Genomic DNA, 21,670 nt, shown 5'->3' with positions numbered 1-21,670 from the left:
CCGACGCAGAGGCAGCGATGCTGGGGAAGGGTGGGGAGGAAGCAAACGCCCCTCCCACCACATCTCCAGAAACAAGATGTCCCTCCCACCCCACCCCACCCCTCCAATGGCGATTTCTCTGTTCTCTATTCACAGCCAAGGAGAGCGACGGCCTGTCGCAGGATAGCGGGACTGGTGAGCTGTGCGTGGACGAGCGCCCGGGGGCGGAGACGCCCCACTCAGAGCGCGGGGCAGGTGCTGGCCGAGCTCCTCAAGGCCAACGACGTGGACCTGGCAAAACTGGCCTACGGACCAGCGGAGTGGTTCGCAGATCAAGCACTGGAGGACGGTGAGAGCGCACTGATACTGACATTTATACTCTCCCCTTCGCTTGCCCCCTCTCCCCCCTCCAGTCCCACACCGACACCCTCCCTCTCTCCGCCCCTGCCCCCCCCCCCCTCTCTCCGCCCCTGCCCCCCCCCTCTCTCGCCCCTGCCCCCCCCCTCTCTCCGCCCCTGCACCCCCCCCTCTCTCCGCCCCTGCCCCCCCCCTCTCTCCGCCCCTGCCCCCCCCCTCTCTCCGCCCCTGCCCCCCCCCTCTCTCCGCCCCTGCCCCCCCCCTCTCTCCGCCCCTGCCCCCCCCCTCTCTCCGCCCCTGCCCCCCCCCTCTCTCCGCCCCTGCCCCCCCCCCTCTCTCCGCCCCTGCCCCCCCCTCTCTCCGCCCCTGCCCCCCCCCTCTCTCCGCCCTGCCCCCCCCTCTCTCCGCCCCTGCCCCCCCCCCTCTCTCGCGCCCCTTGCCCCCCCCCCCCTCTCTCCGCCCCTGCCCCCCCCTCTCTCCGCCCTGCCCCCCCGCTCTCTCCGCCCCTGCACCCCCCGCTCTCTCCGCCCACTGCCCCCCCCCGCTCTCTCCGCCCTCGCCCCTGCCCCCCCCGCTCTCTCCGCCCCTGCCCCCCCCCGCTCTCTCCGCCCTGCCCCCCCCCGCTCTCTCGCGCCCCTGCCCCCCCCCGCTCTCTCCGCCCCTTGCCCCCCCCCCCCGCTCTCTCCGCCCCTGCCCCCCCCCCCGCTCTCTCCGCCCCTGCCCCCCCCCCGCTCTCTCCGCCCCTGCCCCCCCGCTCTCTCCGCCCCTGCCCCCCCCGCTCTCTCCGCCCCTGCCCCCCCCCCGCTCTCTCCGCCCCTGCCCCCCCCGCTCTCTCCGCCCCTGCCCCCCCCGCTCTCTCCGCCCCTGCCCCCCCCCCGCTCTCTCCGCCCCTGCCCCCCCCCGCTCTCTCCGCCCCTGCCCCCCCCGCTCTCTCCGCCCCTGCCCCCCCCCGCTCTCTCCGCCCCCTGCCCCCCCCGCTCTCTCCGCCCCTGCCCCCCCCCGCTCTCTCCGCCCCTGCCCCCCCGCTCTCTCCGCCCCTGCCCCCCCCCCGCTCTCTCCGCCCCTGCCCCCCCCCCGCTCTCTCCGCCCCTGCCCCCCCCCCCGCTCTCTCCGCCCCTGCCCCCCCGAGATCTCTTTCTCTCTCTCTCCAGCCTCTCTAACAGGACTGAGGGGCTAAATTGCATCCTGTTTTTTCTGTATAATGTGCTCGAGTGACCCGAATGGCTCCACCTGTTCCTATGTAACAGGATTGAGGGGACCGAAATGGCCTCCACCTGTTCCTATGTAACAGGATTGAGGGACCGAATGGCCTCCCACCTGTTCCTATGCAACAGGATTGAGGGACCGAATGGGCCTCCACCTGTTCCTATGTAACAGGATTGAGGGGCTGAATGGCCTCCTCCTGTTCCTACGTCCCACACGGGACACATCCCTCGAGCCAGCGGTATTCTGTGTTAAGTGCAGATCGTCGTTCCCCCCCCCTCCCCCCATGCCCAAGGTCTGTCTCCCTTTCGATTGAAGCTGTTTTAACGGCGTTTCTTCTCCGTTCTCCGCAGTCCACACAATGAAACGGGCGCTGAACAGGAGTAAGAGAGCCTCCAAGGAGTCCGACGTGGGCGCCCCCCGCCAACCTGGCCCTCCAGGACCTGCTCCGGCGTCAGTCCTCCTCCCTGTCCCGTGCAGCCGCAGGGCGATGCCGGCCAGGACTCGGGCCCCAGGTGGAGCGAGGCGGATCCCAACGGCAACGAGAGCCGGGAGAAGGAGGAGGGACGGAGGCGGAGAGGGAGCAGGAGCCGGCTCCAGCGGAGGGAGAGAGGGGCGACAGGACCCGCTGGAGTGAAGGTGACAACGCCAACGAGAGCGAGAGAGGAGAGACGGAGAGCGCGGATGAGTCCCCAGAGGGAGAGATGGAGGAGCAGGAGGGATGGGTCAAAGGCACAGGTGAGGAACTGGGTAAAGGGCAATGGGGGCCGGGTTGGGGGAAGAGAAAACAGGTGGGACAGTCAACAGTGATGCATTTTGGAAGGAAGAATGAGAGGCAATTTGAACTAAATGGTACAATTTTAAAGGGGGTCCAGGAACAGAGAGACCTGGGGGTCTTTGAAGGTGGAAAGACAATTTGATAAAGCAGTTAAAAAGGCAAATCATTGGAACAGCAGGGGGAGGGGAATGGGGGTGGAACAGCAGGGCTGAGAGCAGGGGGAGGGGAAAGGGGGTGGAACAGCAGGGCTGGGAGCAGGGGGAGGGGAAAGGGGGTGGAACAGCGAGGCTGGGAGCAGGGGGAGGGTGAAAGGGGTGGAACAGCAGGGCTGGGAGCAGGGGGAGGAGAAAGGGGGTGGAACAGTGAGGCTGGGAGCAGGGGGAGGGGAAAGGGGGTGGAACAGCGGGGCTGGGAACAGGGGGAGGGGAAAGGGGGTGGAACAGCAGGGCTGGGAGCAGAGGGGGGGAAAGTGGGTGGAACAGCGAGGCTGGGAGCAGGGGGAGGGGAAAGGGGGTGGAACAGCGAGGCTGGGAGCAGGGGGAGGGGAAAGGGGGTGGAACAGCGGGGCTGGGAGCAGGGGGAGGGGAAAGGGGGTGGAACAGCGGGGCTGGGAGCAGGGGGAGGGGAAAGGGGGTGGAACAGCGGGGCTGGGAGCAGGGGGAGGGGGAAGGGGGTGGAACAGCGGGGCTGGGAGCAGGGGGAGGGGAAAGGGGGTGGAACAGCGGGGCTGGGAGCAGGGGGAGGGGAAAGGGGGTGGAACAGCGGGGCTGGGAGCAGGGGGAGGGGAAAGGGGGTGGAACAGCGGGGCTGGGAGCAGGGGGAGGGGAAAGGGGGTGGAACAGCGGGGCTGGGAGCAGGGGGAGGGGAAAGGGGGTGGAACAGCAGGGCTAGTCGCGAGTGTAATGGTGACCCCAGGGTCATGTGCGGGAGAGTGCGGGGCGAGGGTCCAGCTCCCAGGTGAATCGTGACTGAACCCCCCACCTCCGGAGCAGATCACTGGCTCACCCCCTGCAGCTGCTGAGTTTGAGGGCATGGGAGGAGCAGATTAATTCTAAACCACCTGATTCTCAGCGACACCCAGCAACGCAGGGCAGGCGGGTGTGTCTTTGCTGTGATTCCTGGGCTCCCCCCCCCTCCACCCCCCCCCCCCCCCCTTATATCCCCCCACCCCGAGAGTCAGGGAGCCCACAAGTTAGGATCTGGAATGCACTGCCCGAGGGGGTTGGTGGAGGCAGAGTCAATCATGACTTTCAAAAGGGAACTGGATAAGTACTTGAAAGGAAAAAATTTGCAGGGCTACGGGGATAGGGCGAGGGAGTGGGACTAGCTGGATTGCTCTTGCCTAGAGCCGGCGCGGACTCGATGGGCCGAATGGCCTCTTTCCATGCTGTAACCTTTCTATGATTCTATGACGGTGGAAGTCAGCTGAGGGGTTGTCTCCGCTCGGGAGCTGGTTCGCAGGCTGCACTTTTTAAACACAGGCAGAGAGTACAAAAGCAAAGAAGTTGTGCTGAACCTTTAGAAATTCACTGGTTAGGCCCCAACTGGAGTATTGTGTCTAATTCTGGGCACAACACTTTAGGATGTGAAGGCCTTAGAGGGGCTGCAGAGGAGATTTACTAGAATGGTCCCAGGGTTGAGGGATTTCAGTTATGTGGAGAGACTGGAGAAGCTGGGATTGTTCTTCTGAGAGCAGAGAATGTTAAGGGGCAATTTGATAGAGGTGTTCAAAATTATGAAGGGTTTTGATAGAGTAAATAAGGAGAAACTGTTTCCAGTGGCAGGAGGGTCGGTAACCAGAGGACACAGATTTAAGGTAATCGGCAAAAGAGCCAGAGGGGGAGATGAGGAGAATTTATTTTACGCAGCGAGTTGTGATGATCTGGAATGCGCTGCCTGAAAGGGCGGTGGAAGCAGATTCAATAATAACTTTCAAAAGGGAATTGGATAAATACTTGAAGGGTAAAATTTGCAGGGCTAGGTGGGAAGAGCAGGAGGAGTGGGACTAATTGGATCGCTCCTTCAAAGACCTGGCACGGGCACAATGGGTCGAAAGGCCTCCTTCTGTGCTGTGCCATTCTATGGTTCACGCCTCTTTCTGATCGGCAGGAGACGATTTGTATCCGAAGCAGCAGCTGCCCGAGAGTCCGGGGGGACCCATTTCGAGTGGGGTCGAGGCGGATTCCAACAGCACCCCCATCGTCCTCTCGCTGGATCAGGCAGAGGAGATGGAGCGGAAAATGAACAGCCTCCTGGTCAAGATTCAGCATCTGAAGGTGAGACGCCACGAGCGGGGCCGGGGGCCGGGGTCCGACGCAGCTTCCCTGGGGACCCCCCGGGTTAGGGAGGGGGAAGAAGAATCGGCCGAGGCACACCCCCTCTTGATCGACATCCAGCGACTCCTTGGCTCGCAAGTTGTACAGACGGAGTACTGCGTACGGTCCTGGTCGCCATTTCGTAAAAAGGGACATAGAGGCACTGGAGAAGGTGCAAAAAAAAGATTGACAAGAATGGTAGGAACGGGAGGAGGCCATTCAGCCCCTCGAGCCTGTTCTGCCATTCAGTGAGATCACGGCTGACCTGTATCCTAACTCCATCCGCCCGCCTTGGCTCCAGATCCCTTAATACCCTTGGCTGGCAAAAATCTATGGATCTCAGATTTAAAATGATTACTTGAGCTGGCACCTACTGCTGTTTGTGGGAGAGAGTCCCACACTTCTACCACCCTTTGTGTGAGGAAGTGTTTCCTAACTTCTCTCCTGAATGGCCTGGCTCTGATTTTAAGGTTATATCCCCTTGTCCCAGACGCCCCCCACCAGCGGAAATAGTTTCTCTCTACCTATCACTATCAATTCCTTCCAAAATCCTACAAACCTCTATCAAATCACCCTTTAACCTTCCATATTTCAGACGATACAAGCCCAGTTTATGTAATCTCCCCTCATAATCTAACCCTTGGAGCCCTGGTAACATCCTGGTGAATCTGCACTGCACTCCTTCCAAGGCCAATAAATCCTTTCTAAGGTGCAGTGCCCAGAACTGTAGAATCATCAAATCTTAGAGCACAGAAGGAGGCTGTTCGGCCCGTCGTGCCTGTGCTGGCTCTTTGAAAGAGCTGTCCAATTTAGTCCCACACCCCAGCTTTTTCCCCATGACCCTGCAGATTAGTCCTCCTCAAGTACATGTCCAATTGCCTTTTGAAAGCTCCTATGGAATCTGCTTCCACCGCCCTTTCAGGGAGTGCGCTCCAGATCTTGACAGCTCCCTGTGTGAAAAAATTTCTCCTCATTTCCCCTCTAGTTCTTCCGTCAATTATTTTAAACCTATGACCTCTGGTTACAGACCCTCCTGCCACTGGAAACAATTTCTCCCTACCTGCTCTATCAAAGCCCCTCGTTATTTTGAACACCTCTATCAGGTCTCCCCTTGACCGTCCCTGCTCTAAGGAGAACCACCCCAGCTTCTCCAGTCTCTCCACATAACTGAAGTCCCTCATCCCTGGCACCATTCTAGTAAATCTCCTCTGCACCCTCTCCAAGGCCTTGACATCCTTCCTAAGGTGCGGTGCCCAGATCTGTACACAGTGCTCCAGATGTGGTCTAACCAGGGCTTTGTACAGCTGTTGCAGAACTTCCTCCCCATTATATTCTAGCCCTCTGGTTATAAAGGCTAACATTCCATTAGCCTCTTTGATTATTTTTTCTACCTGACCACTACAGCTCAGTGATCTGTGTACCTGGACCCCTAAATCACTTTGGACCTCCACTGTTCCTAGCCTTTCACTATTTAAAAAATACTTGGATTGATCCTTTTTTGGTCCAAAATAGATGATCTCACACTTACCTTTGATGAAATCCATCTGCCACAGTTTTGCCCACTCATTAATCCATCAATGTCCCTTGGTAATTTTATGCTCCTGTCTACACTGCTTACTATGCCACCAATCTTTGTGTCATCGGCAAACTTGGATATATGGCTCTCTATTGTGTTATCTAAATCATTAATAAATATAATGAATAGTTGAGGCCCCAGCACAGATCCCTGTGGGACACCACTAATCACTTCCTTCCAATTCAAGTACATACCCATTCTCCCTACTCTGTCTTCTACCGCCTAACCAATCTCCCAACCAGGTCAATAATTTGCCTTCCATTCCATGAGCTTTCGTTTTAGCTAACAATCTGTTATGTGGAACCTTATTAGATGCCTTCTGGAAGTCCATATAAACTACATCCGTCGACACTCCCCTGTATTACTTTAGTTACTTCCTTAAAAAATTCAATTAGGTTCGTTAGACGTGACCTACCCTTTACAAATCCATGTTGGCTCTCTTTAATCAGCTCAAATTTCTCCAAGTGCTCAGTCTCTCTTTCCTTAATTATAGATTCCAATAATCTATAATATTATGATACCAGAACCAAGAGGTTATACCTATCGGGAAAGACTGAACAGGCTGAGGTTCTTTTCCCTAGAAGAGGGAAGGCTGAGGGTTGACCTGATAGAGGTCTTTAAAATTCTGAAGGGGTTGATAGGTTAGACGTAGAGACAATGTCTCCACTTTGGGGGAGTCCAAAACTAGAGGTCATAAATATAAGATAGTCACTAATAAATAGGGAATTCAGGAGAAACTTCTTTACCCAGAGAGTGGTGAGAATGTGGAACTCGTAACCACAGGGAGTAGTTGAGGCGAATAACATCGATGCATTTAAGGGGAAGCTGGATAAACACATGAGGGAGAAAGGAATAGAAGGATATGCTGATAGGGTGAGATGGAGTAGGGAGGGAGGAGGCTCGAGAGGAGCATAAACACCGGAATGGACCAGTTGGGCCGAATGGCCTGGTTCTGTGCTGTAGATTCTATGTAAACATGTTATGAAAGTATTGTATAAAAATAAGGACAGAATGGAGAACTTTAAGATGGGACTGAATTACACCTGCACAGTCTGGCCCAATTGTCTTCACCTCTTTTTTTAAAAAATTCATTCCTGCGATGTGGGTGTCGCTGGCAAGGTCAGCATTTATTGCCCATCCCTAATTGCCCCATGAGAAGGTGGTGGTGAGCCGGCTTCTTGAACCGCTACAGTCTGGGTGGTGAAGGTTCTCCCACAGTGCTGTTAGGTCAGGAGTTCCAGGATTCTGACCCAGCGACGATGAAGGAATGGCGATATATTTCCAAGTCCACGTGCAGTAAGACATCCAGGCTTGGGCTGATAAGTGGCAAGCAACATTCGTGCCAGGCAATGACCATCTCCAACAAGAGAGAGTCTAACCACCTCCCCTTGACATTCAACGGCATTACCATCGACGAATCCCCCACCATCAACATTCTGGGAGGTCACCATTAACCAGAAACTTAACTGGACCAGCCATATAAATACTGTGGCTACAAGAGCAGGTCAGAGGCTGGGTATTCTGCGGCGAGTGACTCACCTCCTGACTCCCCAAAGCCTTTCCACCATCTACAAGGCACAAGTCAGGAGTGTGATGGAATACTCTCCACTTGCCTGGATGAGTGCAGCTCCAACAACACTCAAGAAACTCGACACCATCCAAGATAAAGCAGCCCGCTTGATTGGCACCCCATCCACCACCCTAAACATTCACTCCCTTCACCACCGGCGCACTGTGGCTGCAGTGTGTACCATCCACAGGATGCACTGCAGCAACTCGCCAAGGCTTCTTCGACAGCACCTCCCAAACCCGCGACCTCTACCACCTAGAAGGACAAGGGCAGTAGGCACATGGGAACAACACCACCTGCACGTTCCCCTCCAAGTCACACACCATCCCGACTTGGAAATATATCGGCCGTTCCTTCATCGTCGCTGGGTCAAAATCCTGGAACTCCCTTCCTAACAGCACTGTGGGAGAACCTTCACCACACGGACTGCAGCGGTTCAAGAAGGCGGCTCACCACCACCTTCTCAAGGGCAATTAGGGATGGGCAATTAATGCCGGCCTCGCCAACGACGCCCACATCCCGAGAAACAAATTTTTTTCAAAGGAGGCAAAGATAATTGGTCCAGACTGTGCAGGTGTAATTCAGTCCCATTTTAAAGTTTTCCATTCTGTCCTTATTTTTATATGATACTTTAATTTGAGATTATTATTTTTTGCATAGAATTTCTTCGAATGTACAGCACAGCCATTCAGCCCAACTGGTCTATGCCGGTGTTTATGCTCCACACGAGCCTCCTCCCACCTTACTTCATGTCACCCTATCAGAGTATCCTTCTATTCCTTTCTGCTTCATGTACTTAGAGGCATTTAAGGGGAAGCCAGATATGTTATTCGCCTCAACCACTCCTTGTGGTAGCGAGTTCCACATTCTCACCACTCTCTGGGTAAAGAAGTTTCTCCTGAATTCCCGATTGGATTTATTAGTGACTATCTTATATTTATGACCCCTAATTTTGGTCTTCCCCACAAGTGGAATCAAAATTGTTATGTCTACCCTATGGAACCCCCTCATAATTTTAAAGCCCTCTGTCAAGTCACCCCTCAATCTTCACCCTGCTATTTATACTTAAATAGCAAAGCTTGCAGGAACTTGAGAAGGGGAGTTGGAGCAGAGGAGTTTCTCAGAGGGACAGGCAGAGGAAAAATCAAGGGGCTACAGCATATCTGCTGGTGGGAGGGTGTAATGACAGCGTGATATGTTTACATAGGCAGTTCCCACTATAGGAATTTCTAACAGTGTGACAACAGGAAGTAACATTTTGTAGGCAGGAAATGCATAGAGTGAGAAGAGGCACTACCCCCACCCCCCAAATCTGGGACAGATTTAAACCCAGGTTCCCAGTGGGCAAAAGCATTAACCTGCCTACTTTCCGTCCCTTGTGATTCTTTCTGGGTGCCCCTCTTGTACTGCTGTCGCTCATTGTGTGGTGTCAGTCATGGCTCATTGGTAGCACTCTCACCTCCGAGTCAGAAGGTCGTGGGTTCGAGCACCACTCCAGAGACTTGAGCCCATTATCCAGGCTGACACTCCCAGTGCAACTGAGGGAGTGCTGCACTATCGGAGGGTCCAGTCTTTCCGATGAGACGTTAAACCGAGGCCCCGTCTGCCCTCTCAGATGGACATAAAAGATCCCATGGCCACTGTTTCGAAGAAGAGCAGGGGTGTTCTCCCTGGTGAGCTGGGGCCAATATTTATCCCTCGACCAACACCACTGATAAAACAGATTATCTGGTCATTATCATATTGCTGTTTATGGGAGCTTTCTGTGCGCGAATTAGCTGCGCATTTCCTACATTACAGCAGCGACTGCACTTCAAAAAGTACTTCATTGGCTGTGAAACGCTTTGGGATGTCCTGAGGTCATGAAAGGCGCTATATTTCAAATCCCTCCATGGCTTCGCCCCTCCCTATCTCTGTAACCTCCTTCAGCCCCTACAACCCTCCGAGATCTCTGCGCTCCTCCAGTTCTGGCCTCTTGCGCATCCCCGATTTTAATCGCTCCACCATTGGCGGCCGTGCCTTCAGCTGCCTGGGCCCATAGCTCTGGAATTCCCTCCCTAAACCTCTCCGCCTCTCTCTCCTCCTTTAAGACGCTCCTTAAAACTTACCTCTTTGACCGAGCTTTTGATCACCTGTCCTAATATCTCCTTACGTGGCTCGGTGTGAAATTTTTATCTGATTAACACTGCTGTGAAATTTTACTTGGGGCGTTTCATTACGTTAAAGGTGCTATATAATTGCAAGTTGTTCTTATGTAAATGTACACTGTTTCTTTTCATTGGCCGATTCTCCCTCTCTCTCGTTCCCTAGGCAATGGAGGAAGAGTATCACCGGCTGCGGCAGGCGTTGCTGAACTTGACGATGGTGCCACGCCACTCCCTGGGAAACTACAGGAGGGTGTCGGGTGAGTGACTGAACACCAGGCAGCTGTGTACCGCGCACAGGGTGCCCGCCTTCAATGCAATGGGTTAATCCCCCCCCAGCCCACCATGCCGAGAGCGCCATTCAGCGGCCGTGCCGCACGAACCCTACCCGCTGGGTGAAGTGCACCAACCCCTCGGTGCCCCGTACAGGGCGGGAAGCTCCTCGGTTTCCATCCCCGGTCTCGGTCAGCGTGCCCCAGCGCGAGGTCATCCACTTTGGAGCGAGGAAAGACGGATCAGAGCATTCTCTAAATGGCGAGAAGCTCGGAACTGTGGATGAGCAGAGAGATTATGGGGTTCGAGTGTAGAAGATTAAAGGGTGATCTAATTGAGGTGTTTAAGATGGTTAAAGGATTCGATAGGGTAGATAGAGAGAAACTATTTCCTCTGGTGGGGGGAGTCCAGAACAAGGGGGCAGAACCTTAAAATTAGAGCCAGGCCGTTCAGGGGTGATGTCAGGAAGCACTTCTTCACACAAAGGGGAGTGGGAATCTGGAACTCTCTCCCCCAAAAAGCTGTTCAGGCTGGGGGTCAGTTAAAAATTTTTCAACTATGATAGATTTTTGTTGGGTGAGGGTATTAAGGGTTACGGAGTCAAGGCGGGTAATTGGAGTTAAGATACAGCTCAGCCATGATCTAATTGAATGGCGGAACAGGCTCAAGGGGCTGAATGGCCTCCTCCTGTTCCTATGTTCTCAGTCGGGGCCCGAGAGCAAGCATCAGCCTAACCTGGGCTGGGGAGCTGAGAAATCCCCCAGTGGTCCTGCTATAATGACATCCCTCCACCAATGGTGGTGCTGTGATGCCTCTCCCAGCCCCTCAGCCTGCACGGGAAGTCCAAGCAACTCCACTTTCCAAACTCTGGTAAGTTCTGCCGTTTAACTATCGTAGAATCGTAGAAAGGTTGCAGCACGGAAGGAGGCCATTCGGCCCATCGAGTCCGTGCCGGCTCCAGGCAAGAGCAGTCCAGCTAGTCCCACTCCCCCGCCCTTTCCCTGTAGCCCTGCAAATTTTTTCCTTTCAAGTACTTATTCAGTTCCTTTTTGAAGGCCATGATTGAATCTGCCTCCACCACCCCCTCGGGCAGTGCATTCCAGATCCTAACCACTCGCAGTGTAAAAAAGTTTTTCCTCATGTCACCTTTGGTTCTTTTGCCAATCACCTTAAATCTATGTCCTCGAGCCCTTGACCCTTCAGCCAATGGGAACAGTTTCTCTCTATCTACTCTGTCGAGACCCTTCATGATTTTGATATCAATAACATAGGGAGAAGTAGGGTTGCCAGCTGTAGTTGGACATGTTGCTGGAGGTGTCCTGTCATATCCTCCTGCCTCCAATCGCCCAGCCCCCACACTCCTGCCATTGGTCACCCATCATGTCCATCCTCACGATGACCAGCCTTCCTACAGCCAATCGGAATGCAAATAGACTCTTTATCATCTGATTGGGTGATTCTTGACGCAGTCAAACTGTCTTTTCTTCCCTCATGACCAATTTTTTTTAAACTAATCAACAAAAACGATCAAAGAAAAATATTTTAAAAGTTCAATTTTTAACTTGCTCCTATGATTTTTCTCCTGGGTTTTTCTCGCAACAGTGTCCTGGAGATTAGTCTTTAATGCCTGGAGACTCCAGGGCAATCCTGGAGGGTTGGTAACCCTAACAGGGACCCCTGTGATAATTCCGCCCTTGATTTTCAGGGATAGGATAGTCAGTCTCCGGTAATGTTAAACCCAGAGTCAAGACCAAAAGTAGCCTTCAGGGGAAGCGGGGCTAAAAAAATGGATATAATCAGTCCCCGTTTTAAAGTCATATATTCTCTGTTGATTTTTATATTATTCGTAGAATCTTACAGCACAGAAGGAGGCCATTCGGCCCATCGTGCCTGTGTCGGCTCTTTGAAAGAGCTGTCCAATTAGTCCCACTCCCCACCGCCGCTCTTTCCCTTTCAAGTATTTATCCAATTCCCTTTTGAAAGTTACTATTGAATCTGCTTCCACCGCCCTTTCAGGCAGCGCATTCCAGATCAGAACAACTCGCTGCGTAAAAAAATTCTCCTCATCTCCCCCTCTGGCTCTTTTGCCAATTACCTTAAGTCTGTATCCTCTGGTTACCGACCCTCCTGTTAGAATAAATAAGGAGAATCTGATTCTACTATCAAAACCCTTCATGATTTTGAACACCTCCATCAAATCTCCACTTAACTTTCTCTGCTCTAAGAAGAACAATCTCAGCTTCTCCAGTCTCTCCACATAACTGAAGTCCCTCATCCCTGGGGCCATTCTAGTAATGTTAACCGTGGCTCAGTGGGTAACACTCTCGCCTCTGAGACAGAAGTTTGTGGGTTCGAGACCCACTCCAGAGACTTGAGCACATAATCCAGGCTGACACTCCCAGTGCAGTACTGAGGGAGCGCCGCACTGTCGGAGGTGCCGTCTGTCGGATGAGACGTTAAATCGAGGCCCCGTCTGCCCTCTCAGGTGGGTGTAAAAGATCCCATGGCAATATTGGAAAAAGAACCGGGGAGTTCTCCCCGATGTCTGGGCCAATATTTATCCCTCAACCAACATCACTAAAACAGATTCTCTGGTCATTTTCTCATTGCTGTTTGTGGGATCTTGCTGTGCGCATATTCGCTGCTACGTTTCTTATTACAACAGTGAGTACACTTCAAAAAGTGCTTGAGCACATAGGTTGGTAAAAACAGAGTGTGAGCCTCTAACAGAGTGAATTGCTAACAGAGTGAGGACTTTCAACTGGGAATTTGATGAGTGTGGGAAGGAGATGCTGAGCGATTTAAACCAAGGGACTATAAACTAATCTAGCAACTTTAAAAACTTAAATAAAACATGTATAAAATTTTTACAAAGACTAAGTAATTACTTAGAGGACGCTATCTATCCCCCTGGGGACAGGTCTGGATAAAGTAAATAAAGAGAAACTGTTCCCATTGGCGGAAGGGTCGAGGACCAGAGGACACAGATTTAAGGTGATTGGCAAAAGAACCAAAGGCGACATGAGGAAAAACTTTTTTAGGCAGCGAGTAGTTATGATCTGGAATGCACTGCCTGAAAGGGTGGTGGAAGCAGATTCAGTCGTGGCTTTCAAAAAGGAATTGGTTAAATATTTGAAGGGAAAAATTTGCAGGGCTATGGGGAAAGAGCGGGGGAGTGGGACCAACTGGATTGCTCCTACAAAGAGCCGGCACAGGCTCGATGGGCTGAATGGCCTCCTTCTGTGCTTTAACGATTCTACTAATTACTTGGAAATCAAGCTAAACCCATTTACTAAATATAATCTAGATTTCAAGTGATTCTGTTAGTCCTGATTAAATAATTTAAAACTAGAAATGACAGTACAGGCTGTGTGTCGGGACTGTAATATGCGGGAGTTTGTGGACAGCAAGGCTGTCCTGGATCGTCACATCTGCAGTAAATGCCTCTGCCTTGAGACACTCTGGCTAAGAGTCTTTGAGCTGGAGGGCGAGTTAGAGACACTCCGATACATAAGGGAGGGGGAGGCAGAGAAGGAGGTCCCACAGACACTGGCCCTATCCAACAGATACGAGGTACCTGATAGCTGTGAGGATAAGGATGGAGGCTGCAGGGAGGATGCAGAATGCTAACCATGGCACCGTGGAACAGGAGGCAGTCCAAGGGGGGGAGGATCAGAATAGAATGGTTGTAGCCATAGGGGATTCTATAATAAGGGGGATAGGTAGCGTCCTCTGCAGGCGTGACTGAGAGTCCAGGAGGGTGCGTTACCAACCTGGTGGAAAGGTAAAGGATATCTCGGAGCAACTGGAGAGGAACTTGGAAAGGGAGGGGGAGGATGCAGTTGTCATGGTCCATGTCGGCACCAATAACATAAGGAAGAACAAGGAGGAGGTCCTGCTAAGGGAATATCAGAAGCTCGGAACTAAATTAAAAAGCAGCACCCCAAGGGTGGTAATCTCAGGATTACTATCCGAGTCACGTGTTAATTGGCACTGGGATAGGCCGATCAGGAAGGTGAGTGCGTGGCTGAAAGGGTGGTGTGGGAAGGAGGGGTTCCATTTCATGGGACACTGGCACCAGTACTGGGACAGGAAGGAGCTGTACCACTGGGACGGGCTCCACCTGAACCAGGCTGGGACCAGAGTCCCAGCAGAGAGGATAAATAGGGCAGAGGATAAGGCTTTAAACTAACAAGATGGAGGTGGGATCTGGTAGCAATATCAAAAGCTTAAAGATAAAAGAAACAGGAGATGAGTGCAAAGGTCAGAACAGAGTAGGGAATAAAGATAACATAAACAGTCAAGGGACAAATACAGTTATAAAACGACTGTTAAAAATAAAATAAAAGGATCAACTATTAAAGATGATTTAAACTACCTGTACAGCAATGTACACAGCGTCCAAAATAAAACAGGGGAACTAGAGGCAATAATCCGTAGTGAGGAACTAGACGTAGTTGGAATAACTGAAACATGGCTACATAAAGGACAGGACTGGCAACTAAATATTGCAGGTTATAACATAATCAGAAAGGATAGAGAAGGAAGAAGGGGGTGGAGTAGCCGTACTGATTAGAGATAACACAATGGCAGTAGAAAAAAGGGACATCACTAACAGAAGGATAGAAACAGAATCCATAAAAGATAAGTAGGGATCACTAATAGGGGTATACTACAGACCACCTAATAGTGGAAAGGAGGTGGAGGAAGAAATATGTAAGCAAATATGTGAAATGAGTAAAGGACATAGAATAATAATCAGGGGAGATTTTAACTATCCCCAAATAAACTGGCAAGAAGAGGTAGGTAAAGGGGTAGAGGGAATGGAGTTTTTACAATGTGTGCAGGACTCCTTTCTTACCCAGTATGTAAAAAGCAGAACAAGAGAGGAATCACTGCTGGACCTAGTAATGGGAAATGAACCAGAGCAGATAAGAGAAGTAAGCGTAGGGGAACATCTAGGCAATAGTGATCAGGATTACTATCCGAGTCACGTGTTAATTGACACTGGGATAGGCCGATCAGGAAGGTGAGTGCGTGGCTGAAAGGGTGGTGTGGGAAGGAGGGGTTCCATTTCATGGGACACTGGCACCAGTACTGGGACAGGAAGGAGCTGTACCACTGGGACGGGCTCCACCTGAACCAGGCTGGGACCAGAGTCCCAGCAGAGAGGATAAATCTTTAAGATAAAGATTGAGAAAGACATGAGTAAGACAAAGACCAAAGTAATAGATTGGAATAAAGCTGATTTTTAGGGAATGAGACTGGAACTAGGGAAAATAAATTGGAAAAATTTACTGATAAACGAAGAAACAGAGCAGCAGTGGGAAACATTTAAAACGGTGATTAATAAAGTCCAGGAAAATATATCCCACTATAAAGCAAGAACAAACTAGCCAGTAATGACACACCATGGATGAATCAAGAAATAAGGGCAAAATTGAAACGAAAGAAAAAGGAACACACTAAGTACACAGACAATAAAGGAGAGGGTGACGAGAGGGAATATGGAGAGGTTCGGAAAGATGTTAAAAGAAACAATTAGGAAAGCAAAGAGAAAGTACAAAATTAAATTATCAAGGAATATAAAAAGAAATAGTAAAGTATTCTACAGACACATAAATAACATAAGAAAAATCAGGATGGGGATCGGGATACACACGATAAACTCACAGGTAATGACAGCGAAATGGCAGAAATATTAACGAATTACTTTGCCTCAGTATTTACCAGGGAGACTAACATGGTGGGCTTGACAATAGAAGAAGAGCTCAAAAAAAGTAGAAAAACATTTAAGATAGAAAGGGGAGAGATAATTAATAAACTAATCAAACTTTTAGAGAGGATAAAACCCCTGGTCCGGATGGATTGCATCCACGAATATTAAAAGGAGTTAGGGAGGAGATTGCAGAGGCACTATTACATATATTATAGTCATGATGTGGAGATGCCGGTGATGGACTGGGGTTGACAATTGTAAACAATTTTACAACACCAAGTTATAGTCCAGCAATTTTATTTTAAATTCACAAGCTTTCGGAGATTTTCTCCTTCCTCAGGCAAATGTTTCAAGAGCTCCTTGAAGCCTACGCATTTATACATATTGAACAATACATGGTGTTTACAGACTGCCCCTGCAACTGCCCGTTGCCAAGGCAATCACCGTGTTCAGACAGAGAGGTGTCACCTGCAGAACCCCCGAATACACATTCAACAAAAAAACAAACAGGGAAAAAAAACAGAGAAAAAAAAAACAGAGAGAGGCAGAAACATCCGGAAGGCAGAGAGAGCCAGCAAATGACCCATTATATTAAAAACAGATAACATTTGTTCGATGGTGGGGTAACGTGTAGCGTGACATGAACCCAAGATCCCGGTTGAGGCCGTCCTCATGGGTGCGGAACTTGGCTATCAATTTCTGCTCGACGATTTTGCGTTGTCGTGTGTCTCGAAGGCCGCCTTGGAGACACACGACAACGCAAAATCGTCGAGCAGAAATTGATAGCCAAGTTCCGCACCCATGAGGACGGCCTCAACCGGGATCTTGGGTTCATGTCACGCTACACGTTACCCCACCATCGAACAAATGTTATCTGTTTTTAATATAATGGGTCATTTGCTGGCTCTCTCTGCCTTCCGGATGTTTCTGCCTCTCTCTGTGTTTTTTTTTTCTCTTTTTTTTTCCCTGTTTTTTTTTGTTGAATGTGTATTCGGGGGTTCTGCAGGTGACACCTCTCTGTCTGAACACGGTGATTGCCTTGGCAACGGGCAGTTGCAGGGGCAGTCTGTAAACACCATGTATTGTTCTATATGTATAAATGCGTAGGCTTCAAGGAGCTCTTGAAACATTTGCCTGAGGAAGGAGAAAATCTCCGAAAGCTTGTGAATTTAAAATAAAATTGCTGGACTATAACTTGGTGTTGTAAAATTGTTTACATATATTATACATATATATAAATATTCATTAGACAAGGGAATGGTGCCAGAGGACTGGTGGACAGCTAATGTGATTCCTATAGTTAAAAAGGAGATAGAACCAGTCCAGGGAACTATAGACCAATTAGCTTAACTTCAGTGGTAGGAAAGATAATGGAATCTTTAATTAAAGATGTAATAGAAAAACATCTAAAAACTAAAAATATAATAAAGAATAGTCAGCACGGATTTCAGAAGGGAAGGTCATGCTCGACCAACCTTATTGAATTCTTTGAAGAAGTAACAGAAAGAGTAGACAAGGGTAATGTAGCAGATGTAATATATTTGGATTTTCAAAAGGCCTTCCATAAGGTACCACATTGTAGACTCATGACTAAGGTCCGAGCATGTGGGGTCAGGGGACAGGTGGCAGAATGGATAGCAAGCTGGCTACAAAACAGAAAACAGAGAGTGGGGGTTAAAGGCAGTTACTCAGACTGGGAAAAGGTGGGAAGTGGTGTTCCACAGGGATTGGTGCTGGGACCGCTGTTGTTCACCATTTACATAAACGATTTGGACTCAGGAATCGGAAGTAGAATTCCAAAGATTCACAACCCTCTGCATGAAGAAATTCCTCCTCATCTCAGTCTTGAATGGCCAACCTTGTTTCCTGTGATTTATGCCGGGGAAACAGTCTCTCAGCATCTATCCTGTCACGCCCCCTCATAATCTTATATGTTTCAATGAGATCACCTCTCATTCTTCTGAACTCCAGAGAGTATAGGCCCATTCTACTCAATCTCTCTTCAAATGACAACCCTCTCATCTCAGTAATTAATCTAGTGAACCTTCGTTGCACCGCCTCTAAGGCAAGTATATCCTTCCTTAGATAAGGAGACCAAAACTATATGCAGTACTCCAGGTGTGGTCTCACCAAAGCCCTATATAATTGTAGTAAGACTTCCTTGCTCTTGTATTCCAACCCCATTGCAATAAAGGCCAACATGCCATTTGCTTTCCTAATTGCTAACTTTTTGTGTTTCTTGTACGAGGACACCCAAGTCTCTCTCAACACCAACATTTAATAATTTCTCACCATTTAAAAAAATTCTGTTTTTCTATTCTTCCTACCAAAGTGAATAACCTCACATTTTCCCACATTATACTCCATCTGCCACCTTCTTGCCCACTCACTTAACCTGTCGATATCCCTTTGCAGACTCTTTGTGTCCTCCTCACAGTTTACTTTCCCATGTAGATTTGTATCATCAGCAAACTTGGATACATTACACTCGGTCCCTTCATCTAAGTAATTAATATAGATTGTAAATAGCTGAGGCCCAAGCACTGATCCTTGCGGCACCCCACTAGTTACAACCTGAAAATGACCTGTTTATCCCTATTCTCTGTTTTCTGTCCTGTAACCAATCCTCCCTCCATGCTAATATATTACCCCCAACCCCATGAGCCCTTACCTTTTGCAACAACCTTTTATGTGGCACCTTATCGAATGCCTTTTGAAAATCCAAATATACTACATCCACTTGTTCCCCTTTATCGACCCTGCTAGTTACATCCTCAAAAAACGCTAATAAATTTGTCAAACACGATTTCCCTTTCATAAAACCATGTTGACTCTGCCTAATCATATTATGATTTTCTAAGTGTCCTGTTACCACTTCCTTAATAATGGATTCCAGCATTTTCCCAACAACCGATGTCAGGCTAACTGGCCTGTAGTTCCCTGTTTTCTCTCTCCTTCCCTTCTTGAATAGCGGGGTGAAATTTGCTACCTTCCAATCCGCTGGGACCATTCCAGAATCCAGAGAATTCTGGAAGATCACAACCAATGCATCCACTATCTCTGCAGCCACCTCTTTTAGAACCCTCAGATGTAGGCCATCAGGTCCAGGGGATTTGTCCCTTTAGTTTGTCCAGTACTTTTTCTCTAGTGATATTAATTGTTTTAAGTTGCTCGCTCTCATTTGCCCCTTGCTTCCCCGTTATTGTTGGTATGTTTTTTGTGAAGACAGATATAAAATATTTGTTTAACGCATCTGTCATTTCCTGATTCCCCATTATAATTTCTTTTGTCTCAGCCTCTAAGGGACCAACGTTTACTTTTGCTGCTCTCTTCCTTTTTACGTACTTGTAGAAGCTCTTACAATCTGTTTTTATATTTCTTGCTAGTTTACTCTCATATTCTATTTTCTCCCTTTTTATCAACTTTTTGGTCATCCTTTGTTGGTTTCTAAAACTCTCCCAATCCCCAGGCCTGTTACTCTTCTTGGCAACGTTATAAGCCTCTTCTTTTAATCTAATACTCTCCTTAACTTCTTTAGTTGGCCACGGGTAGATCACTCTTCCCGCAGAGTTTTTATTTCTCAATGGAATGTGTATTTGTTGAGAATATTGAAATATTTCTTTAAATGTTTGCCATTGCTTTTCAACTGTCAAACCCTTTAATTTAATTTCCCAATCTACCTTTCATACCTCGCCCCTCATACCTATGTAATTGGCTTTATTTAAGTCTAAGACTCTAGTTTCTGACTTAAATATGTTACTTTAAAACTCAATGTGAAATTCTATCATATTATGATCGCTCTTCCCCAGAGGTTCTTTTACTGTGAGATTACTAATTAACCCTGTCTCATTACACAAGATCTAAAATAGCCTGTTCCCTGTTTGGTTCCATGACGTATTTCTCTAGGAAACCGTCTGGAATACATTCCAGGAACTCGTCCTCCAAACTACCTTTGCCAATTTGATTTGCCCAGTGTCCCATGAATTGAAACCCCTTCCTCCCAATGCCACTCTTTGATAGGAATATACAATGGAGAAAAGAAAGGTTTTAACACAGCGTGACCACAAAGTGTGGTGGACAGGAAATGTTTGCAGCCTTAAGATTACGTCGATTGCTGCCTGTTCACTGTCTTGTTTTTGTTTTCTAGGTGAGAGGTGGTGAAGAGGGCGCTCGCAGCTGAGGTCAGACGCCATCGTTCCAGGACTTGATTTTTAATTTCTCTTTCGGACGTTGCGCTCGGCCCCGCCCTGTTCATGGCGGTGGGGGAGGGGACCCTTCTTCTTCCTCCTCCTTCTTCTTCTTCGTTTGCCAACAGTCCCCCGCCCCCCCCGCCACGCCCCCGTCGTACACTGTGCCACGCGCACCACCTGCCAAAGGGTCGCCAGCCAGCTCTCGATGTAAAGCGCTTACTACTGCCAACAGCCAGGGGGGAGAAGATTAGAGGAACGCGCGGGTTGGGAGAGGGGGGAGGGAGGGGTAATGGGAAAGGAGCTCGGAGTTCGGTCCCGTTTGCACCTGGAGTATGGGAGAGGCGCCAAGGCCGATGAGGAGTGACGGATAGAGAAGGACGGCAGCAAAACCTCAGGGGGGTTTGCTCACCCCGATCCGAGGGATCCTCGTCTGCTCGCAGAAGCTCCCCTCGCTTCTAAAGCCCTGCCCGGTCAGCTTACGGTTTCAAATCCACCCTTTTTTTAAAAAAAAAGGTGTCGGCCCTGGCTCGGTGGGTCTCACTCTGGCCTCCGAGTCAGACGGTCGTGGGTTCGAGCCCCCGCTCCAGAGACTTGAGCCCGTGATCCCAGGCCGACACTCCCAGCGCCAGTACTGAGGGAGCGCCGCACCGTCAGATGTGCCGTCTTTCGGATGAGACGTTAAACCGAGGCCCCGTCTGCCCCTCTCAGGTGGATGTAAAAGATCCCACGGCCACTGTTTGAAGACAAGCAACCAACGTCACTTAAAAAAAAACATGATCTGTTCGTTATCACATTCCTGTTTGTGGGATCTTGCTGTGCGCAAATCGGCGCGGCCGCGTTCCCTACGTTACAACAGTGTCCACACTTCAAAAAATTACCTCACCGGCTGCGAAGTGCCTTTGGGACGTCCTGAGGTCATGAGAGGCGCTGCAGAAATGCAAGTCCCTTCTAAAAACAAATTGACTGCTGAACCCGGGAATATCAGGATTGAGTAGGGACAGCGGGCGGGGGTCGGGATTCCTGGGTGGGAACGCACGGCAGGAACGGGCCGGAAATTTGGGGAGTGGTGGAATCTCGACGACCAGAACACTGGGAACCGCAAACGGGAACACAAAAAAAAAAACCCCCTCGATTCCCGCGATTTTGAAGGAATTGCGGAAGGACGTCGGGATTGGGACGACCGGGGGCTGGGAAGTTCTACTAATTTAATTGCAACTAGTCCCTCTAATCTTCATCTTGTACCATTGCATGTCTCCTCGTGTATATCCAGTGCCTTTACTGCACCTGAATTTTGTATGGGGGTATTTTTTTTTTAAACTACTATTATTATTTTGTGATGTCAGTAAGAGGAAGCAGATAATTAGAATTTTGAGATTGTATTTAAATCTTGCTGTTTATCTCGATTTCCGTGTAGCAGATTGTATTTAGTTCATGAACTGTACTTTTTTGTTGTTAGGCGAGTTGGCAGGGGGTGGGACTTATTTACTGTAATAGCTGCTCGTGGGGGGAGAGGGAAACGAGGGGAGGGTGTAAGGGGCTGCCTCCCGACAGCGAGCGAGGGTCGAT

The 21,670-nt window shown here is 49.8% G+C and overlaps 1 protein-coding gene across 1 annotated transcript in view; it reads left to right on the top strand.

Annotated features, from left to right (window-relative positions):
- Nucleotides 1–21,385, top strand: part of LOC137306123 (rho guanine nucleotide exchange factor 1-like) — a 127,909-nt gene extending 106,524 nt beyond the window's left edge. The window contains 7 exon segments of the mRNA XM_067975182.1: nucleotides 136–212; nucleotides 214–328; nucleotides 1,893–1,996; nucleotides 2,061–2,277; nucleotides 4,427–4,593; nucleotides 10,089–10,182; nucleotides 20,062–21,385. Coding sequence (XP_067831283.1) covers nucleotides 136–212; nucleotides 214–328; nucleotides 1,893–1,996; nucleotides 2,061–2,277; nucleotides 4,427–4,593; nucleotides 10,089–10,182; nucleotides 20,062–20,075 — 788 coding nt within the window. The 3' untranslated portion in view covers nucleotides 20,076–21,385.
- Nucleotides 21,386–21,670: the final 285 nt, after the last annotated feature.

Source organism: Heptranchias perlo, chromosome 42 (assembly GCF_035084215.1).
Source record: "Heptranchias perlo isolate sHepPer1 chromosome 42, sHepPer1.hap1, whole genome shotgun sequence".
Classification (NCBI taxonomy): Eukaryota; Metazoa; Chordata; class Chondrichthyes; order Hexanchiformes; family Hexanchidae; genus Heptranchias; species Heptranchias perlo.
This window is presented reverse-complemented; position numbering and strand designations above follow the sequence as displayed.